Source organism: Amphibalanus amphitrite, unplaced genomic scaffold (assembly GCF_019059575.1).
Source record: "Amphibalanus amphitrite isolate SeventyFive unplaced genomic scaffold, NRLGWU_Aamphi_draft 000683F_arrow, whole genome shotgun sequence".
In the NCBI taxonomy this organism is placed as follows: domain Eukaryota; kingdom Metazoa; phylum Arthropoda; class Thecostraca; order Balanomorpha; family Balanidae; genus Amphibalanus; species Amphibalanus amphitrite.
This window is the reverse complement of record NW_024882177.1, coordinates 146,654-165,843: the sequence shown is the minus strand read 5'-3', so window position 1 is coordinate 165,843 and position 19,190 is coordinate 146,654. Positions and strand designations below refer to the sequence as shown.

The 19,190-nt window shown below is 52.2% G+C and overlaps 1 protein-coding gene across 3 annotated transcripts; it reads right to left on the bottom strand.

Moving 5' to 3' along the window:
- Window positions 1–463: 463 nt before the first annotated feature.
- On the bottom strand, window positions 464–17,580 carry LOC122364563 (protein AATF-like). 3 transcript variants are annotated; one of them, XM_043335072.1, is made up of 10 exons: window positions 17,565–17,580; window positions 17,299–17,460; window positions 13,727–13,839; window positions 13,455–13,596; window positions 13,020–13,211; window positions 12,434–12,720; window positions 11,865–12,052; window positions 11,095–11,496; window positions 10,571–10,713; window positions 464–857 (listed from the first exon to the last, which is right to left on the bottom strand). In XM_043335072.1, the coding sequence occupies exons 3-10, from the start codon at window positions 13,812–13,814 to the stop codon at window positions 572–574; spliced, it is 1,728 nt and encodes a 575-aa protein (XP_043191007.1). In that variant the 5' UTR covers window positions 13,815–13,839; window positions 17,299–17,460; window positions 17,565–17,580; the 3' UTR covers window positions 464–571. The 3 variants fall into 3 exon arrangements, with proteins under 3 accessions (XP_043191007.1, XP_043191006.1, XP_043191009.1); XM_043335071.1 differs by lacking the exon at window positions 17,565–17,580 and having other exon boundaries at window positions 17,299–17,514; XM_043335074.1 differs by lacking the exon at window positions 17,565–17,580 and having other exon boundaries at window positions 12,434–12,717; window positions 17,299–17,514.
- Between the last annotated feature and the right edge of the window lie 1,610 nt (window positions 17,581–19,190).

Sequence of the window (19,190 nt, the reverse complement as noted above, 5' to 3'; positions counted from 1 at the left end):
TTCATATAAACTTTTAATTAACATAAACGTTTTATTAACTTTTATATAAATATTAAAGAAGTTTACGAGTAATTAATAATAACCTTTTTCTAAAACGATATTACGCAAAACCCGCAAACACGCAAAAAACGCACGCAGAAAACGCATAGTGTAGCCAGGCCTTTAGGTCACTTGACCCGACCTCAGAAGTCCCCAGTAATTGATCTGAGACCTTAAAATCGGGTACCAGTCGCTGAGTCTTGAACGGCGCACACGCTCGTTTTTTTCTGCGACGCTCTAGGTCTGCTCTATCAGGGGCGAAAGGCCGAGGGGGTCTCGTACCCCCGCCCCCTCGGCCGGCGCGTATGTAGAAAACCAATAGGTCCGGCGAGGGTTCATGGCACCACCAGGAGTCGGACATTATCTGTACGGGCGAATAAGGCCTTTTGACCGTTCGTCTTTCACGCCAGTAAGGAAGACTCCATTTCGGTCTGACCCGATCAATATATTTTCGCTCAAAATAGTGGGACTGTTCGTAGCAATAAACCACAAACACTCGAGCACCCCATCACGTCGTGTATCGTTCCCTAACTCACACGGATAGCCCGCCGTTCAGCTGCGCCCACGTGAGTGCGCCGTCCCCGTTCAGTTCGGGCCGCGCCGCGCCGCTGTCACCCCCGGCCGGCCGGCTGCGACTCCCGAACAGCGATCCGAACAGCTCGTCCCTGCCAGTGTCCGTCATCGAACCGGCGCGCTCCGAGGCCATGAAGTTGACCAGCTTCGGGTACACCTCGTACCTCACCTTGCGGCCTTTGCTGGCGCGGGTGTCCACCTTCTTCTTCAGTTTGGAACGCAGCTTCTGGATCTGGATCCATTGCCTGGAATCGGAGGAAACCCAGTCAGTATCATGAAATACATCGATCAAAAGCCCCTCGTCTACAAAACAGATGACATTTAGCCCGCATCGGACAAAAAGAACACCTTTGAAAATGGTGTAACTTTTTGTTTGTTATTGTTTGTTTGTTTGTTTGTTTGTTTGTTTGTTTGTTTGTTATTACGTCGCGTATTACGGGGCTGTGATGCTTGTGTGCCTTGTATCGCGTTGGTGGGCGCTCCGCCGGCCGCTGCCCGCGCTCGCTGTAGCGCCGGCCAATCGGAGGGCCGGGCCGGGCGGCTAGCCCCGGGCGCCGGCCGAACTGACCTGGGGTCGGGACTCGGAGCGGCAGTCAGTCGGCTCTCGATCTCTGCGCGGTACGTGCCCGTCCGGACACGTGCTCTCTGAGCTCGGGCGTCGCTCCGGCGATTTGAAGCCGTCCCAATAATCTAATACTGGTGGTTCGCCCTTGTGGACGACCATTTTGATGCCAGTATTCCCCCTAAATCTAATACGTTTTGCATCTCAACGGAGTATGGTTTCGGCCGTTCGGTCGAACCTACTCGTTAAATTTCCTTAGCAATTTTCCCATAGTTATCCTCTCGTAATCTGGCTTAGCTCCAGTTTAACTCCGGCCATAGCGCCGTTTCACCTCAGGGTTAACACACGACATACAATCGCGCACATCAGCGGGATGCGCTCATGTTCGACGGCTCGATGCGTCTGACTCGTTCTTGGATTCGTGTTTGTCTTTGCTGGCAAGTGTCTAACCAGCTCATGTCTTGTTCTTGATTTGTCTTGATTTTCGGCACGCATGAGTAAGACTTGTGCGGAGGTTTCTCCGACAAGGTTTCGACAATACATTTAAGACGTGCCAAGTACAGCTTTGACCTGGCGGTCGCGGTGATCAGTCGGCTAGTCCATTCTCTCAAATGATACAGTCCACTTAAAGCTCTCCACACCCACTTCGACTGCACGTCCCCCGCCACAGTAGGGTGCCAACGCGGGCCACTCTCTGTGGACAGCGGCAGGGCCGCTCCAAGTTTCGACGTGCAGGGCGACCTTTCAACATCAACACGGGGTAGCGGCCACGACATAGTCCTCCGGGCCGGATTTGAACCAGCGACCTATGGATACGCGACAGCGACAGCCCCGTAATACGCGACGTAATAACAAACAAACAATTAATAACAAGTAACAACACAAATACACTTCTCACGCGACGGCACACCAAAACACGCCGGGACTGTCGCGGATGAGTCCCGACGGGGAGGGGAGGGGAGAACGCCGCTGCCGCCTAGCACCGACCGCGGCGCCAGAGCTGCCGGCCCACTTCTGACACCATATGTCGTGGCCGCTACCCCGTGTTGATGTTGAAAGGTCGCCCTGCACGTCGAAACTTGGAGCGGCCCTGCCGCTGTCCACAGAGAGTGGCCCGCGTTGGCACCCTACTGTGGCGGGGGACGTGCAGTCGAAGTGGGTGTGGAGAGCTTTAAGTGGACTGTATCATTTGAGAGAATGGACTAGCCGACTGATCACCGCGACCGCCAGGTCAAAGCTGTACTTGGCACGTCTTAAATGTATTGTCGAAACCTTGTCGGAGAAACCTCCGCACAAGTCTTACTCATGCGTGCCGAAAATCAAGACAAATCAAGAACAAGACATGAGCTGGTTAGACACTTGCCAGCAAAGACAAACACGAATCCAAGAACGAGTCAGACGCATCGAGCCGTCGAACATGAGCGCATCCCGCTGATGTGCGCGATTGTATGTCGTGTGTTAACCCTGAGGTGAAACGGCGCTATGGCCGGAGTTAAACTGGAGCTAAGCCAGATTACGAGAGGATAACTATGGGAAAATTGCTAAGGAAATTTAACGAGTAGGTTCGACCGAACGGCCGAAACCATACTCCGTTGAGATGCAAAACGTATTAGATTTAGGGGGAATACTGGCATCAAAATGGTCGTCCACAAGGGCGAACCACCAGTATTAGATTATTGGGACGGCTTCAAATCGCCGGAGCGACGCCCGAGCTCAGAGAGCACGTGTCCGGACGGGCACGTACCGCGCAGAGATCGAGAGCCGACTGACTGCCGCTCCGAGTCCCGACCCCAGGTCAGTTCGGCCGGCGCCCGGGGCTAGCCGCCCGGCCCGGCCCTCCGATTGGCCGGCGCTACAGCGAGCGCGGGCAGCGGCCGGCGGAGCGCCCACCAACGCGATACAAGGCACACAAGCATCACAGCCCCGTAATACGCGACGTAATAACAAACAAACAATTAATAACAAGTAACAACACAAATACACTTCTCACGCGACGGCACACCAAAACACGCCGGGACTGTCGCGGATGAGTCCCGACGGGGAGGGGAGGGGAGAACGCCGCTGCCGCCTAGCACCGACCGCGGCGCCAGAGCTGCCGGCCCACCTCTGCAGGGGCCCACACTCCACATACTCCCCACCAAAAAAACTAAGTTTTTTTTTTCGAAACCACATTTTCCACATGTGTCCACCAGGACGCGTCGAGCGTCGAGAGACGCGCCACCTTAATCCAGGCGCAGCCACGAGGGGAAGGTGGCGGCGTCCGCCACCTTCGCGTAGCCACTAGGGGAAAGATGGACACCGTCCGTGTACCACTGTTCTACCCCCCAGATCCCCTGGGCTCGACGACCCATTCGTCGAGTCAGTCGCCGTCCCAGCGCGGCCACCTTCACCCGATCACCGTCGGAGAGAGTGAGTAGCGTCCGCTCCATCCGATAGGCCGCGGTGTGCGACCACTCCGTCCCCAGTAACTCCCCCTGAGGTCTCGGAAGCGGGCCCAAGATGGTCACACTCTCCGCCTGGTCCAGGAGCTGGGCAATTATGCGCTTGGCAAATCGCACCACCGTCTCGAGGTCGGCATCCGAAAACGAGGCCGTCCAAGTGTAGCGGCTGTAGAGCTCATTCGCGTTCTCCCAGATGATGACTGCTCCGAGGCGGGTGCCGCTGGCCGCCGCCGCCAGCTGCCATGCCTCGATGTCTGTTGTGAGGTTTTCCAGCAGACTGACCCACGTCGCGCCACCGCGCGCACGGTTTAAGATTTGGTCAGCTGGCGACCGAGGGCGCAGTCCCGAGCGGCGGGCGATGGAATCGCCGATCAGCAGGTGGAGTCGGGCGTCCGGGACAAGCGCCGCCTCTGGTTCCGCGGCCGCCTGCCGTGTCAGCCAGTCTCCGGCCTCGTCATCGATGAGTTCAATCACCTCCATTTTGACCTGCTAATGGCACAAAACATGGGTAAATAAACATTCAATAAAACACCTCTGGGGCTGGTAATGACGTAAGTCGGAGAACCTCCGCACTCTGTTGTAATCTGGGACCAAGGAGTCGGAGAACCTCCGCACTCAGTTTAATTCTGGGACCAGGGAGTCGGAGAACCTCCGCACTCAGTTTAATTCTGGGACCAGGGAGTCGGAGAACCTCCGCACTCAGTTTAATTCTGGGACCAGGAAGTCGGAGAACCTCCGTTGGGATGAGTATCTGAATTCCCCAGTGTGAGAGATGAACCAGGTTGCCTAAACTGAGGTGCCGTAGAAGTGGACTGGACGAACTACTCGACCAGCACGAGTGGTTGGACGTGGCTCAGTGCGGACGCCACTGAAATCTGACTCTGGTGCCCGGGAACCAGTGGTCGCTGGGGATGGGTCCGAAGAGTCGGATGATGCCTCCAGCCGGTAGAGTTTGGTTACGGGTCTGCGAGTCTGCCGACCTCGTAGGGATACGACCGCCGCCCTTGGAGTTCCGTCTCGACCCTTGATGAGATCCTGCACTCGTGCCAGCGGCCAGCGGCCACGGCTGCCCTCACCCTGCACCAGCACGACTTCACCGACTTGTGGAACGCGGACGGCCCGTCCTCGTGGGCTCGTGCTCCAGGCCCTCAGCGTCTGTAAGTACTCGTTGGTCCACCGTTGAATGAGGTGCTCAGCAACTCTCTTCCTGTTCCTCCAAGCTCGATCCAGCGATGCGATTGGATCGACCGACGGGGAGATGACGCCTTGAATGTGGGTGACGCCAAACAGAAAGTGAGCCGGTGTCAACAGCCCGTCAGTGATATCCTCCGTCAGAGGTCTCAGATTGAGATGCATGGCGAGCTCATAGAAAAGTGTGACCAGTTCTTCGTGGGTCAGATGACACTGGTGCAGTGTGATCTTCATTGCAGCCTTCACACTTCCGACCAGTCTTTCCCAAAAGCCGCCCCACCATGGCGAGGCTTCGGGGATGTAGCGCCATCTAACGCTGGTCGGCAACAGCCCCAGGATCTTGTGGAACGATTTTGCGTTGTCGCTCACTATGATGGACGGGGTGCCTCTTATCGCGAAGAAGCGTCTGAGAGCAGATTGCAGATCTTCCGTACTTTGGCTTTTCACTACTTCTAGGTGAATGGCTCTTGTCGTAGCGCAGGTGATCAGAAGACCCCACACCTTGCGCGCATCGTCAACGTGAAGAGGGCCGAAGTAATCTATCCCGATGTTTTCGAAAGAACGGGATGGCTGGGTCCTGAACGCGGGAAGAGCTCCTTGCGTCTGTGTGTAAGGCAGACCTCTGTACCGGCGGCATCTGGTGCATGTCTGTACTATACGTAGCACAGTTTTCCTTCGTACGAGGTACTCTGCAGACAGGAGAGCGAGTGTACTGCGGACACCCTGATGAAAGCAGAGACTGTGGGCTTGGTCGATAATCAGAGTAGTGATGTACCGAAGGTCTGGTAAGATGATCACGGGGGGCTCACCCGTGCGAGGTGTAGCGCGGAGCAAGCCCTCCTCATCGAGGTATGGTCGAAACTTTCCGATCGGTGAAGTGAAGGAAACTGGTTGTTGAGCTCGAATTTCCTCCAACTCCTTCGCATACGCCTCTTCTTGGGCCAGCCTGATCCACAAATGCAGAGCGTTGCGTCGCTCTTCGGGTCTGAGTGGTCCGATCGTTCGCTGCTCTCTTGGAAGGCGCAGGTTATCAATGAACCGCCGCACCCATGATGTTCGGTTGATAGCCTGCTTCAGTTTGGAACAGTCCGTCAGAGGGAATGGTCCTCTTGTTTGAGATATGTGAGTCGAGGTGACCCCCGCACTCGCACAGCTCCGTGGTGCACTTGTCTCATTCGCTGTGAGAACAGCGAATACCTGACTCTTGGCCAGTGGGGCATTGGTTCCCTTCAGTTCCTTCGCCGCAGCTTCTGACGCTTGGATCATCTGATTTTGGTCGCTGGCTCGGGTCAGATCCCGTGTCAGGAATTCTGGACCTTTCAGCCACTCTGTCGTGGTTGTGAGGCTCTTGAGTGAGACACCTCTTGTCCCCAGATCTGCTGGGTTCTGCTCCGTAGAGACGTGGTACCACTGCTCCGGTAGCGATTGCTTCAGGATGTCCGAGACGCGGTTCTGGACAAAAACTTTCAGGGGTTTGTGGCTCTTAACCCAGTAAAGCACGTCCATGGAGTCTGTCCAATACGTGACGTGACTTGTGCTGGCTTTGATTGTCTCCCTCACAAAGCTCATCAGCCTTACTCCCACCAGGGCAGCCATCAACTCCAGGCGAGGGATGGTGAGGCCGGGTTTCAGAGGAGCCAGTCTGGCTTTTGCCATCACCAGCTGACACTCCCCACCGTGGACGGCGTACACAACGGCGCAGTAGGCCTTGCTGGACGCGTCGCAGAAAACGTGGAAGTCTGTGTCTTCACCGAGAGGGTAGATGGATCTTGGGATCTCGACTTCTTTGGTTGTTTCGGTTTCCTGCCACCATCTGTCGACTTGAGTTTTGATCTCGATTGGAAGATCAGAGTCCCAGGTCGTGGATTCGGGTGAGAGCCAAGTCTTTTGGAAAAGTACTTTTCCCTTGATGAGCCAGGGACTCAGGACACCGAGGGGATCGAACGGCTTGGCGATGACCGAGAGCAGCTGACTCTTCGTTTTGGGTGAAGAACAGGTGGGTATTGTAACCGCAAGGGTGTCCCTCCCGGTGTTCCACTTCATTCCCAGGATCTTGGAGTCTTCAGAGGGCTCTCCAGTCAGTCGCATCTTGTGCATCTTCATACTGGCTTCTCGGAAGATGTTTTGTACGACATCCATCTGGGTGGAGGCCTCCTCGGCTGATGTGAATCCGATCGCTATGTCGTCCATATACAGGCCGGCGGCCAGTTTTCTGCACAACTCGGGGTGCAGTTCTTCATACAGAGAGAGATGCATCTGGATCGACCGCAGAAGCATGTAAGGTGAGCATGTCAGACCGAAGGGAACACGCTGGAACCGCAGGGTCTTGTTCTTCCAGATGAACTGTAGATATCGTCGGTCCTCCTCCTTCACCGCGATTTGGTGGAAGGCGGCCTGTATGTCGGCTTGACAGGCGATCGGGTACGTGCGGAAGTTGAGAAGCACCTCAACCAGCCGGCTCAGGAGATTTTCTCCAGGTTCCAAGTAGTCGTTAAGACTGACGCCATTTCCGTCCTTAGCCGATCCGTCGAACACGATCCTGAGCTTGTCGTGACGATACAGTCCCCGGTGAGGGAGGAAGAAGACGTTTTGGTTGTTGCCTTGGTCTGGTGGCGAGTATTCCACCACCCCGTCTTGCTGAAGCTTGAGGATGTTATCTTCGTACCTCTCCAGCTGTTCTTGGTTCAGCTTTCCAGTCATCTTGCTGACTCTGGTCGAGGAAGACAGCAGGTTGCTGACGGGCCGCTTCTGGGATGACCAGAGCAGTCCCATTTCGTAGCGCTCTTCCTGTGGGTTCCACTCGGGTTCGGGGTGGAGCTTCTGAGCCTCGGAGTCCGGAGTGATGCCAATGGAGTCGAGGTCCCACATCTGTTCCACTTGTCTGCAGTGGTACACATGACGGGTGGGCTGTCCTGTTGAAGTGCCCTTTCCATGGATCACGTAGCCAAAGATCGTATCCAGTGCTCTCAGGGATTCATCTAGAACGACGCAATCCCGCAGCACGACCTTGTAGTACTGGTCTGTCCCTATCAGGATGTCCACCTGGCCACCGCTGAAGTCGTCGGCCAGCTCGATGTTCTCCTCTAGTCCCTCGGGCTGCTCTGCCGGTGGTAGAGGTGCGCACAGGCGGTCACAACACCACAGCTCGAATCTCCTCGCTTCGCCTCCGTGTCGGTTTTGCAGGTCGACCGCGACGCGATCGTATGACCGTGGCTCCTCTGCTCTCTCCTGGAAGCCGACGCAAGCGAATGTGTCGGAGCCGATGACGTTCAGACTCATCTCTTCGGCGACCGTCTTCCTGATATAAGAAGCGTCGGACCCACCATCCAGCAGGGCTCTCAGCATCTTGGGTCCGCGTGGCCCTCTCCCCACCACCAGCGCAGTCTGAATGTAACACTGTGATGTAGTACGCTGAGCTGCGTAGCGCATGCTGGGATGGGAGTGCTGGCCGTGGCTGGAAGTGGAAGGTCCTGGCCGTTGATTTTGAGAGACTGATGGATGCGTGCTAACTGTTGGAGGTACCGGCGCGGGAGGTGGTACAGCAGGACTGTAGGGAACAGAGCTGGCGAGAGGAGCAGGTGCAGGCTCTGGCGCTGGGGCTTGGTGACGATGTAGAGATGTATGATGCGAACCCTGACAGTGCCTGCAATTGCCACTCCTACAGTCTTTGATGAAGTGACGTCCGAGACAGCGGAAGCAGGCCCTTACCCTTTTCACCGTCGTCCAGCGGTCCTCGACGGTCATCTCCAGGTACCGTGAACACTTGTCGAGGCGATGGGATCCCTTACACACAGGGCACGGTTTTTGAGCTGGCGTTGCCTGAACTCGCTGGGTGTTCAGCACACTTGTTGTCGCTTTCTGTACCGTTGGACAGCTGTCATCAGTAGCCTTGCTGCATGGTACTTGAGCGGCCTCTTCGAGATACCCCACTTCTTTCTGTAGAAATGCGAGAAATTCTGCGAACTCTCCTTGTTCTTGGCCCATGGTCTGTCCCCGCTGCCTCGCCCACTGAAGACGCCAGGGCGGTGGGATCTTCCCTTTCAGGACGGGCAGAAGAACATCACCAGTGTGTTCGGCTTTGAGTGTCTTCAAAGAAGCGACTCCGGTCGTCACATCATCCACCAGACGTCTCAGTGACTTCAGATTGTCGGTGCTTGCCACCGTCGGCAGGCTGAGCAGCTTGGCGATGATGGTGTCCTTCCTCAGGCTGTCCTTTCCGAACCTCTCCTTCAGTGTTTGAACAGCGATCTCATAGCTGTCTGCTGTCAACTGCAAGCCCTGAATTGACCGCGCTGCAGCTCCATCGAGATGCTGTCTCAGGTAGTATAGCTTCTGCACTGGGGAGTAGGCACTGTTTTGGTGTACTGACGCTTCGTACAGTTCCCAAAACTCTTGCCAGGCCATGAGGTCTCCATTGAACTTTGGAAGCGTGAAATTCAGTTTGAAATGGTTCTGAGGAGTTACGACCTGTGTCACAACAGGTGTGGTCTCGTTCCTCTTACTTGCGTCTGCGAGAAGACGCTTACCCAGGCCGACTGCTCTGTGAAGCTCCGCGTAGTGAGGGGATTCGTCCTCTAACCCCATCTCACTCAGCTGCGAGTTCAGCTCGTCCATCTGCGAAAGATGGCCTTCAGCGAGTTCTATCGTGTAGTCTAACTCATGTCTGTCTGCATTCTGATTGCCTTGATCTACCTGAGTGTAGAGGCGCTTTAGATCATTCGACAATTTTGTAGCTTTGCTTCGGTCTTTGGTGCGTTTCGCTTTCAGCGACTCAATGTCTGTGTTGGTGTCTGGCTTGCCCATCTCTTCCTATATATGCTGGTGATTGATCACTATAAGCAAACCTGGTGGAAATGCTCCCAGTGATCCGGCCCCCGGAGGACTGGCCAATCGGAGGGCCGGGCCGGGCGGCTAGCCCCGGGCGCCGGCCGAACTGACCTGGGGTCGGGACTCGGAGCGGCAGTCAGTCGGCTCTCGATCTCTGCGCGGTACGTGCCCGTCCGGACACGTGCTCTCTGAGCTCGGGCGTCGCTCCGGCGATTTGAAGCCGTCCCAATAATCTAATACTGGTGGTTCGCCCTTGTGGACGACCATTTTGATGCCAGTATTCCCCCTAAATCTAATACGTTTTGCATCTCAACGGAGTATGGTTTCGGCCGTTCGGTCGAACCTACTCGTTAAATTTCCTTAGCAATTTTCCCATAGTTATCCTCTCGTAATCTGGCTTAGCTCCAGTTTAACTCCGGCCATAGCGCCGTTTCACCTCAGGGTTAACACACGACATACAATCGCGCACATCAGCGGGATGCGCTCATGTTCGACGGCTCGATGCGTCTGACTCGTTCTTGGATTCGTGTTTGTCTTTGCTGGCAAGTGTCTAACCAGCTCATGTCTTGTTCTTGATTTGTCTTGATTTTCGGCACGCATGAGTAAGACTTGTGCGGAGGTTTCTCCGACAAGGTTTCGACAATACATTTAAGACGTGCCAAGTACAGCTTTGACCTGGCGGTCGCGGTGATCAGTCGGCTAGTCCATTCTCTCAAATGATACAGTCCACTTAAAGCTCTCCACACCCACTTCGACTGCACGTCCCCCGCCACAGTAGGGTGCCAACGCGGGCCACTCTCTGTGGACAGCGGCAGGGCCGCTCCAAGTTTCGACGTGCAGGGCGACCTTTCAACATCAACACGGGGTAGCGGCCACGACATGGACAGCATACAGCCACCAGCGACCCCTACCCTCCCGCGGGATGATGGGCACGCACCTGCCGAGCGCCAGCGGGTCGGTGACGTCCACTGTTTTCCGTTCGATGAGCTCTCGCAGCAGCTGGTGATAGAAGTCGCTGTCGTCGAACCGTTCCTCGTCGTACTCGCGGCTCTCGGCGCCTCCCGCCGCCGCTGGATCCTCCTGCAGGAGAGTACAGGAGGCAATGGTCAGTGGTCAGGCGCTCCTAGGCCGCAATGATGCGGGGTAATTATGAGACCATGGAAAACCGGGCGATGTAGATGGCAGCACAGCACAGGCTGTATTAGAATCGTGATTCGTGAACGTCTACGGTAAACGAACGTCTTGTGAAATACGTATGAACTACGGCGTCCTTATCAGTGCGATAACAATTCTATATAATATGATTTTGATAGATGAAGTAAATGATCGTAAAAAACCAATCGGGCCAAAATGGCACGTTGTTTACAAATCCGAATGTTTCCACATTCCGCAGCAGTGACTGTCACCAGATTGACTTCCAAAATACAGCACGTCTATCCTCAGCATCGTCTCCCTCCTTACCGTGGCAGCGCTGGGTGGCGGCAGCGGAGGCTCTCCCAACCGGGCGGCGTCGCTGCGCCTTAGCTGTGTTCGCCGCAGCAGCCGCCCTCGGTCAGACAGAATCTGCTCAATCTGGCGCAGCGTCGACTGCTCGAAGGCGGCGAAAGACTTGGCGGTGGCACGGCCGGCCGTCAGCCGCGTCTTGTCGTTCCACCGTTGTATCGTCTGATCGCGGTAGGGCCGATATGCGGCAAACCGCTTGGCAGGGTCGGTCGACGTCAGGCCAGAGCGCCGGCGCTTCCGCGTCCGCTGGTTGGGAGTCGGAGTCGGCTCTTCGTCAGACTCAGAGTTTGAGTCGGCCTCCGGCTCGGCGGCGCCCGAGGACAGTTTCCGAGTCTCCGGGTACTGCTCGGTGAGGAGGTCCTGTAGGCGCAGTGGTCGGGGAATGAGCGGGAGAGCGTCAGCATGAGCAGACTGTGGTAGACCGGGGTTCGACAGTACTCAATTCAAACAAAGTTGAAATGAACACGCAAAAAAAAAAAACATACTTTAATCAGACATATTAAGAATAAACATCTAATCTCGAGTACGTATAAGGAATTCGATTATTAGTCATACCGCTTCTTAATGTTTATTCCTGTATCGATTTTCCATGACACTATGATATCTGAGAACGATCCCGACCCGGATGCAGCAGCAGGACTGAACTTATGGCATAGAGTACAGACGACACACAGACACAGACGACAATCATGCAGCACTTTTATCAGCTAGCTGCCCCAGTTGCTGACCTGCAGCTGCAGCAGCTGTCGCATGAGCCGGTCGGCGCCGGCAGCTGCGTCCGTCAGTCGTGCCGCGGTGTCCTCGCCAGCGGCCTCCCAGAACTCTGTCCAGCGGTCACCGGGGGCAGGCAGCTGTCCGCACTGCTGCAGGCTCGGCTGGAGCTTGATACGACACTCCAGCAGCTGGTCCCAGACGCCTGGCCAACAGGGAAGGGGAGTCAATGCAGAGAAAGAGGTAAGTTGAGGGGCAGGCAAAAAGAAATTACGGTATGGAGGCTGAATGATCGGTGCAAACGATGGCAGATTGGTGAAAAGAGTGCGAAGTCTGTGAAATAGCCGGGAGGGTAGAGAAAACGACTCGATGCAAGGTATCGATGTAACAATTTTTAAAGTCCTAGCTGAATAGGTCAAGCCTTGTAAGCACTATCTGACCATTTTGTTGTAAGGAATACACTAGCAGCGATGATTGTCAATCTGAACATTGTATTGCCGTGTCGTACTCGTATTACTTCAGCCAGCAGCCAGTGCCATTCTCAGTGGCCTCCACCCCTATCGCCACATTTCCCTCGTCTACTCACCAAGCTGAGCCTTGACGGCAGCCCCCTTCTCTGCGTCGCTGCCGGCCGACCGACTGGTCAGCTCCACCCCTCCCTCCTCGTCCTCCTGCGAGTCCAGCGCGGCGCTGATGTCCTCCCCGTCCTCCTCCTCCTCCTCCTCCTGACCGACGTCCGAGTCCTCCTGTTCCTCCAAGTCCCCGGCGTCCTCCTGGTCCTCGTCGTCCTCCTCGGTCTCCTCCTCACCGTCCTCCTGACCAGTGCCGGTGGCCTCCTCTGAATCGGTCTCCAGCTCGCCGTCATCTGTACTACTGAGGAGAGGGGAAACACCGTCAGTAAGCCGGAAACGCCAAACGGAGAAGAAAGGAAAGTACACGTTGCACAGAAGCAGTTTCTAAGATGATCGAGAACACCAGAAAACGAAGTTAAGCCGATATAGATAAGACAATGGACAAAAGAAGGACGCGCATAAATTATCAGAAGGGCGCTAATTCAAATTAGAAGACTTAACGGGACGTAATTAAAGCAAAGTTATGCAAGATGCATTCAATCATGTATTTTTCACAGACTTCACACAGGCGCATACGGCTACGAGTTCGTTGGCACGCACCTGAGACCATTGGTGCCGGACTCAACGCCGTTCAGTTTGGCCTTGAAGGCCTCCAACTGATCCTCGTCCTCGTCCTCCTCGGAGGCCAGTTCCTCCTCCTGGTCCTCTTCATCCTCCTCCTCACTGTCCTCATCACCGTCCTCTGAGCCGTCCAGGGAGTCGGCGTCATCGCTGGCCTCCTGAAGGTTTTTCCTGTGGGGACAGGCTTCGTCAGAGGAGCAAAAGGACAAAGGTAGATAGCAGAATGATCAGTATGCTTGCATTTATGTTGCTTGTGCCTGTTCCCTAACCATTGCCGACAACCCAGTTTGCAGTTACATGTCACAACAGTGTCCAGAATCTGTTACGCTAGGATACGTCACATGACTCCCCTACGAAATGACACCCTGTCAGTCAGCTGTGAACTGGGGAGAGAAGTGGTGGGGGACGACTGACCGGGAGACGGCTCGTCCGGCGTAGCGGGGGTCCAGGTCCGGCAGCAGCGCGGCGGCCCGCTGACGCAGACGGGATGGTGTCGTCCCCTCATCACCAGAGAGGTCAGCCTCGGCCTCCCAGCCGGTCACCTGCGCGCGCGTCTCTGCAGCGGGACAGGGCAGCAGTCAGCAGCCAATCAACTGCCGGAATTCCGGCAGTTGGACAGTAATTTATAGCATCATGGCATATAGACACAAAAATATCATACCAGATACATGTTGCAAGCTACTTACCCTCATAGATGTCATCTTCTGGGTCGTGTGAAGTTGGTGTTGGGTTGGTTATCTCTGCCAGTTGCTCAGATAAAGACTTAGATGCCATCCTCGGTCACTGCTTGTCCTGAGTCCTGGCAAAAACATGCATTTTCAAATAAGCACGCTAAGCACATCAACTTAACCTCAAAAAGTGTGTTTTGTGACCATAACCCGCGCCCCGCTGGGGGTCCTGGATTTCCACGCCCTGCTGGGGGGGGGGGATTGAACACCCCGCCTTCTAACTCGGCTCCTGGGCCGCGTAGCGATACGCGGAAGGCGGCGTTCGAAAGGGCGTCAAAAATAATGAAATGACGAAATCACTTTGGTCACTTTTTGGTCAGGTCAAAGGTCACCTCACCAGAGGTCATTAAAGGCAAAATTTCGCCGATTTCCAGGTCGAATGTCGACAATTTCCAAGAAGCCAACGCATTTCTCGGCAACTTATAGAGCTACAGCGCTGCGGAAAAGCGCATTCGATAGCCCTTTTAACGCCCTTTCTGAGTAATTCTCTCAGATTTGACCTAACGTCAACGGTTTTGCCTGCAGGGGGCAAAAACTGCAAAAAGCCGATTTTTCGGAAACAGTTTTTCTGCAATAACTTTTGACCCAAGCCTTGTACGAGCTTACTTTTACCGGCATCGTGTTCCTCTCGTCAAGACGCATCGAATGAACTATAATTTGACCTTGAAAGGTCAACTTGAAAATTTGACCTTGAAAGGTCAACTTGAAAATTTGACCTCAGGTCAACGCCATGACCTGACCTGACAGGTTCATGTTGCATACCAGTCGATCCGTATCGTCGAGCTGAACACAGCTAAGGCGTTTTCATCACTCTAGTATGCCTCTATCAAAAGTTATTTGCGAAAAACTGTTTGATACCTACCATTCATGACCTGAGTTGACCTCAGGGGCATAAACAGGGGTCACGGACACCATTTTCATGTTTAGTGTGTCTAAATAACTTGTAATTCAGTATTTGGGAGTGTTTATAATGTCTTTCGTCCAAAAGAGGCACATTTTGATTTCAATTTTCTCCTATTGACTTATACCCCGCGTTCGATGTCTCCCGGACGGCAAAGATTCTATGCCGTCCGGGCCCGAAATGGCGTTCGATGTCGCACGGACGGCAAAGATTCTACGTGACGTCACGTAGAATCTTTGCCGTCCGCGCAGAATCTTTTGAGCGTACTACGGCGGGCAGAGAGGCAATGATGGCGCGTATTTCAAAAGCGGCGCAGCAGCTGTTTGCAGAAGTTGTTATTTGTGCGCAGTCTCTATGGAAACGTAAACTTGGGCCTTTTTCGAAACTGACGCACATTGTGTAAGTGGCGCACAAAATGGCCGGTCTCGCCGTCCGCCTGTGTGCTTCATCGAACGCAAAATAGAATATTCTGCGTAGAATGTTCTTCGTCCGAGGAGACATCGAACGCGGCCATAATGTGGAGGTTGCAAAATTGAGCTGACCTTAGGTCATCGATATCAAAATTATGAGATAAACATTTTGTACATTGTAGTGCCACTCCTTGGTTGCAAAAAAAAAAACAGTGGGACACCTGTTTTGCGACTGCCCAATTTTTGATATATCACAATTGTACTGACAGTATCTTGTTGTTGTTGTTGAAGACTTCAGTAGGCGGAACTATGGTCAAGCGTACCCATTTTCGGGAACGCATTTTCGTTCCCATGTTTGGGAACGATAAACCCAAATATGGGAACGCCATGTAGGCATTATTTAAAACAAGAAAAAGAACCGTTAAATGACGTCCAAAAAATAGAAAACGATCGTGAACCGCCTGATATTTGTCGCAATATTGTTGGGAAAGAGTTTGATATTGTAAGGCCCATCGTAGTTTCAAATCGTTCCCCTATTTCTAAAGCAGTCCATCATCCGGGCCGCCAGCCCAAATTTGGGAACGCTCTCGTACACTGGCGCTGCAAGCGTTCCTTATTATGGGAACGGCGTACCCATAATTGGGAACGATTTCACCGACGCCTTTCAGGGGCTCTTTTCATTAACAAGCATCACGTCCAACGCCGCAAATTATTGTTAACGCAACAATCATCAGATGACCTTTCCGGCAAGACCGTCGCATGTTTCGCCCGGTCTTCTGCGCTTTTATTCCCGTCGATCTCGCAGCGGGCACGCCCCCCTCTGCAGGTTTACGTAATTCACAACGCTCAGCGATGTTCAACAAGGTCTTCCATACCTATATCCACCGTCCGTGCCGAGGGTGGAGACATGTCAAGCACCTGTCTGTTTATCACCGATAGTTGACGAGTACAAGAAAGTATCCAAAAATGGGAACGCTGAATATGTTACACCCTCAAAACACCTAGTCCCAATGAAAGTCTAGTTTTTCCTTTCTTAATGAGTGTAAGTGACAAAAGGCCTGGTAGGATGGGCACGAGGAATGATCGAAATCAGCATAGAAATTATAAATAAGCCACCCAGAGCGACCTATATAAGAGAAATTCCCCCAAAACGATCATGCTTAGAAACACGGAAGACAAAAACCACGCTCATGACGCTCCTTATAAAATAATGCTAAACAGCTAGCATCCAAATAAAATATGTCTTTCCGGGCTGATAAAATACAGCTGAATAATTTTCGACCACTTAAACTGAGTTTACAACAGTAGTTCGGTAAAATCACGCACGTTCTACGCGGTCGTCCGCCTCGACACCAAATGTCAACAATATTACCTCGGGACTGTCCGCGTGTTCGCTTGCATATGTCAGCATCTGGTGTCGATAGTATGAAAGTTCATAACCAGGCGAAAATTATTATACTTTACCTCAAACTAAAAAATGCTTCATTTTCCTTAAAATTGCATGTTAAATGTCGTATAACCCATATTTCCACCATTCTGTCATCTTTAAAAAATCATTAAAAATATCATTCCACGGTCAATTTCCTTGTTCCACGGTCAGATTAAAGATAACTTTATGGAGATTTAGTAGATACTTAAATCAGCGTGCACTTTTTTGAGACGTGATGCACTTTTGAGTTTTAGTGGGCGAACGGCCGAAAAATTGCCTTCCGTTCTCATAAATGGGAACGCCCGTTCCCATATTTGGGAACTCCGTTCCCAAAAATGGGAACGTTCCTATATTTGGGTACTCATGACCATAGTTCCGCCTACTGACTTAGGGCGACTGAAAACATCAAGAGATCAAGATTTCACTTACGATGCCATTTTGATGTTAACACACAATGTGTGTGAAGTGCAGCAAAATTATTACTTTGATAAAATGCAGAATTTCATAAAATGACATTAAAAAAAGATTATATTGAAATAAACCCATTACAATAGCTATAAAATAAAACAGAAAACTAATCCAACCTATCCTAACATACTGGTTGCCTATCAGGGATTACAAAAAAAATTAATTGCAGAAATAGAATGCAGGTAAAGTGAATCAAACAATTTAGGTTAATTGGTCATGCAGTATGCAGTGTCCCCCACCAAACATCCTACACGTATGAGGTACACTGAATATCTATCGAACACAAAGCAGGAATTCAAGTACAGTTATCTAAATGACTTACCAATCCGCCGACCTGGGGGCACCACTAAAGCTAGAAATCCTTCAAAAAGTCCTATAAACTAATCTTATAAATCAAATATGTAACTGAAGTAAACACGTGTGCCCAAGGCCTACTCTGTTCTGCACAACTCCGCTGAAGAACGGAAGCTGCTAATTTTGCTGTCTGCAAAAAGTTTTAGTGTTAGGTTGTGAGCAAATCAACCTTAATTTTCTTTTATTTTTATTATTAAGCATTAAAAATCATAGATATAAAAGACTAGATGGGACATTGGCAGTGTTTTAGTGCGTGCGACTGGCCGCCATGTTTGTGAGGGCGGGAATCTGCGGCGCTGTGTAGGACATGCCTAAGAGCTGGACTTTTTGCACGCGTTCCCCGCCAGGGGGCGCCACTGAGGAAGCACCCTCTGACGTCACGATAAAACTGCGCGCACTGTGCGCACGGTTCTGTAAGCAAGTAATATAGTGGTGGTTTCATGGTGGAAATTGGAATAAGTATTTTGACGTTGTAAAATTTCAAGCCGTTTTTGTAAAATTAATTAGCAAATGCATTTCAAAAGTATTTAATTAAAGTGTGAAATGAGAATAATTAGAAGAACATGGATATTTTTGTTCCAATAGCTTATTATGTGAGACATGATCGGTACTAACGGGTACTTCTAAGAAGTAGTGAAGGAGTACCAAACAGCCTGCTCGGCTACGATCGTCAGCTGTCCTTTGGAGCTGGACTTCAACGCTGTAAAACAAAATATGTGCTGAATTAATTTTTAGTTTCACCAAAATATAAGCAATTTATCATTTCTTTTTCACTTTTGTAATTATTGTTGAGTGAAGAGACATGTTGCTAGTTCTGACAATATAAATTTTAATTAAAAAACCGAAATGCGATGGTAAGTATCTGCTACTAAATTATCACTGTAACCAAATACATGGAGAATCTTGCTGCCATTGCTTATAAAACGTGCTTATCAATACACAAATGTTTTATTTCAGACAAGAAGGATTTATTTGCCTGAAGTCTTGCGTCATGTGCTACTGCTTTGATTCCAAAGACGCTCTCCGGGTCGGGGTAATTTAGTTCTTCATCGATCGATAAGAGATTTTGATTCCATTGATATCCAAATTGATAAGCTCGGCACCATGGAGTAAGGGCATCCCCACAGGGGTGACGCAGGAAATATGAATGGCGTTTACACCGACAGTAGTTTCCCACAGCCGGTAATGGGAATCTCCTGTCGGTGTAAACGCCACTATAGTCCAGTCCCATCCAACTCAAACACTGGGGAATATCCCCGCACTTTTGAAGACGGAAATCTATGGACCTGCTCGAAAAAATAGTGGATAAAATACGGCGAGCTTTCAGTTTTATGGTTGGGTCTCCCTTCCGAGTTCCGAGGCACATATTTACGGGGGATATTGGGTCATATTTCCCCGGCGTCCTGATGATTGGCACCCAGCTCAACGTCGAAGGCGCCCTGATACGCGGCACTGCTATCTGTGAAGGTGCCCAGGTTGCTGCCGCTCGAATTTTGGTCGCCTACTTAACAAAACCTCCGTTGGTGCCATCTCAGTTTCCTCGAGGTCAGGCAACCTTCACACGCCGTTGGCTACCTTGGCTGGCCGGCGACTCGTTCCCCTCGTGGCGACGCTCTTGACATCCAGTCAAAAGTTGGAGTGGCTGGCGCCCCCAGTGGGGGCCGGGGAAGGGGCAGTGGGCCTCCACGTTGCTCTCTTCCCGAGCCTATGGTGACTTGGCTCAACTCTCCTCAATAGAATCTGGATTCTGCACGCTGTATTAACATGGGCGTAGACACCACTACGGACAATACGGACAGTGGGTGTGACAATCAGTAGTGCCATTCATATAGAGGGTGTCATATATGAGCGGAGAGGCAA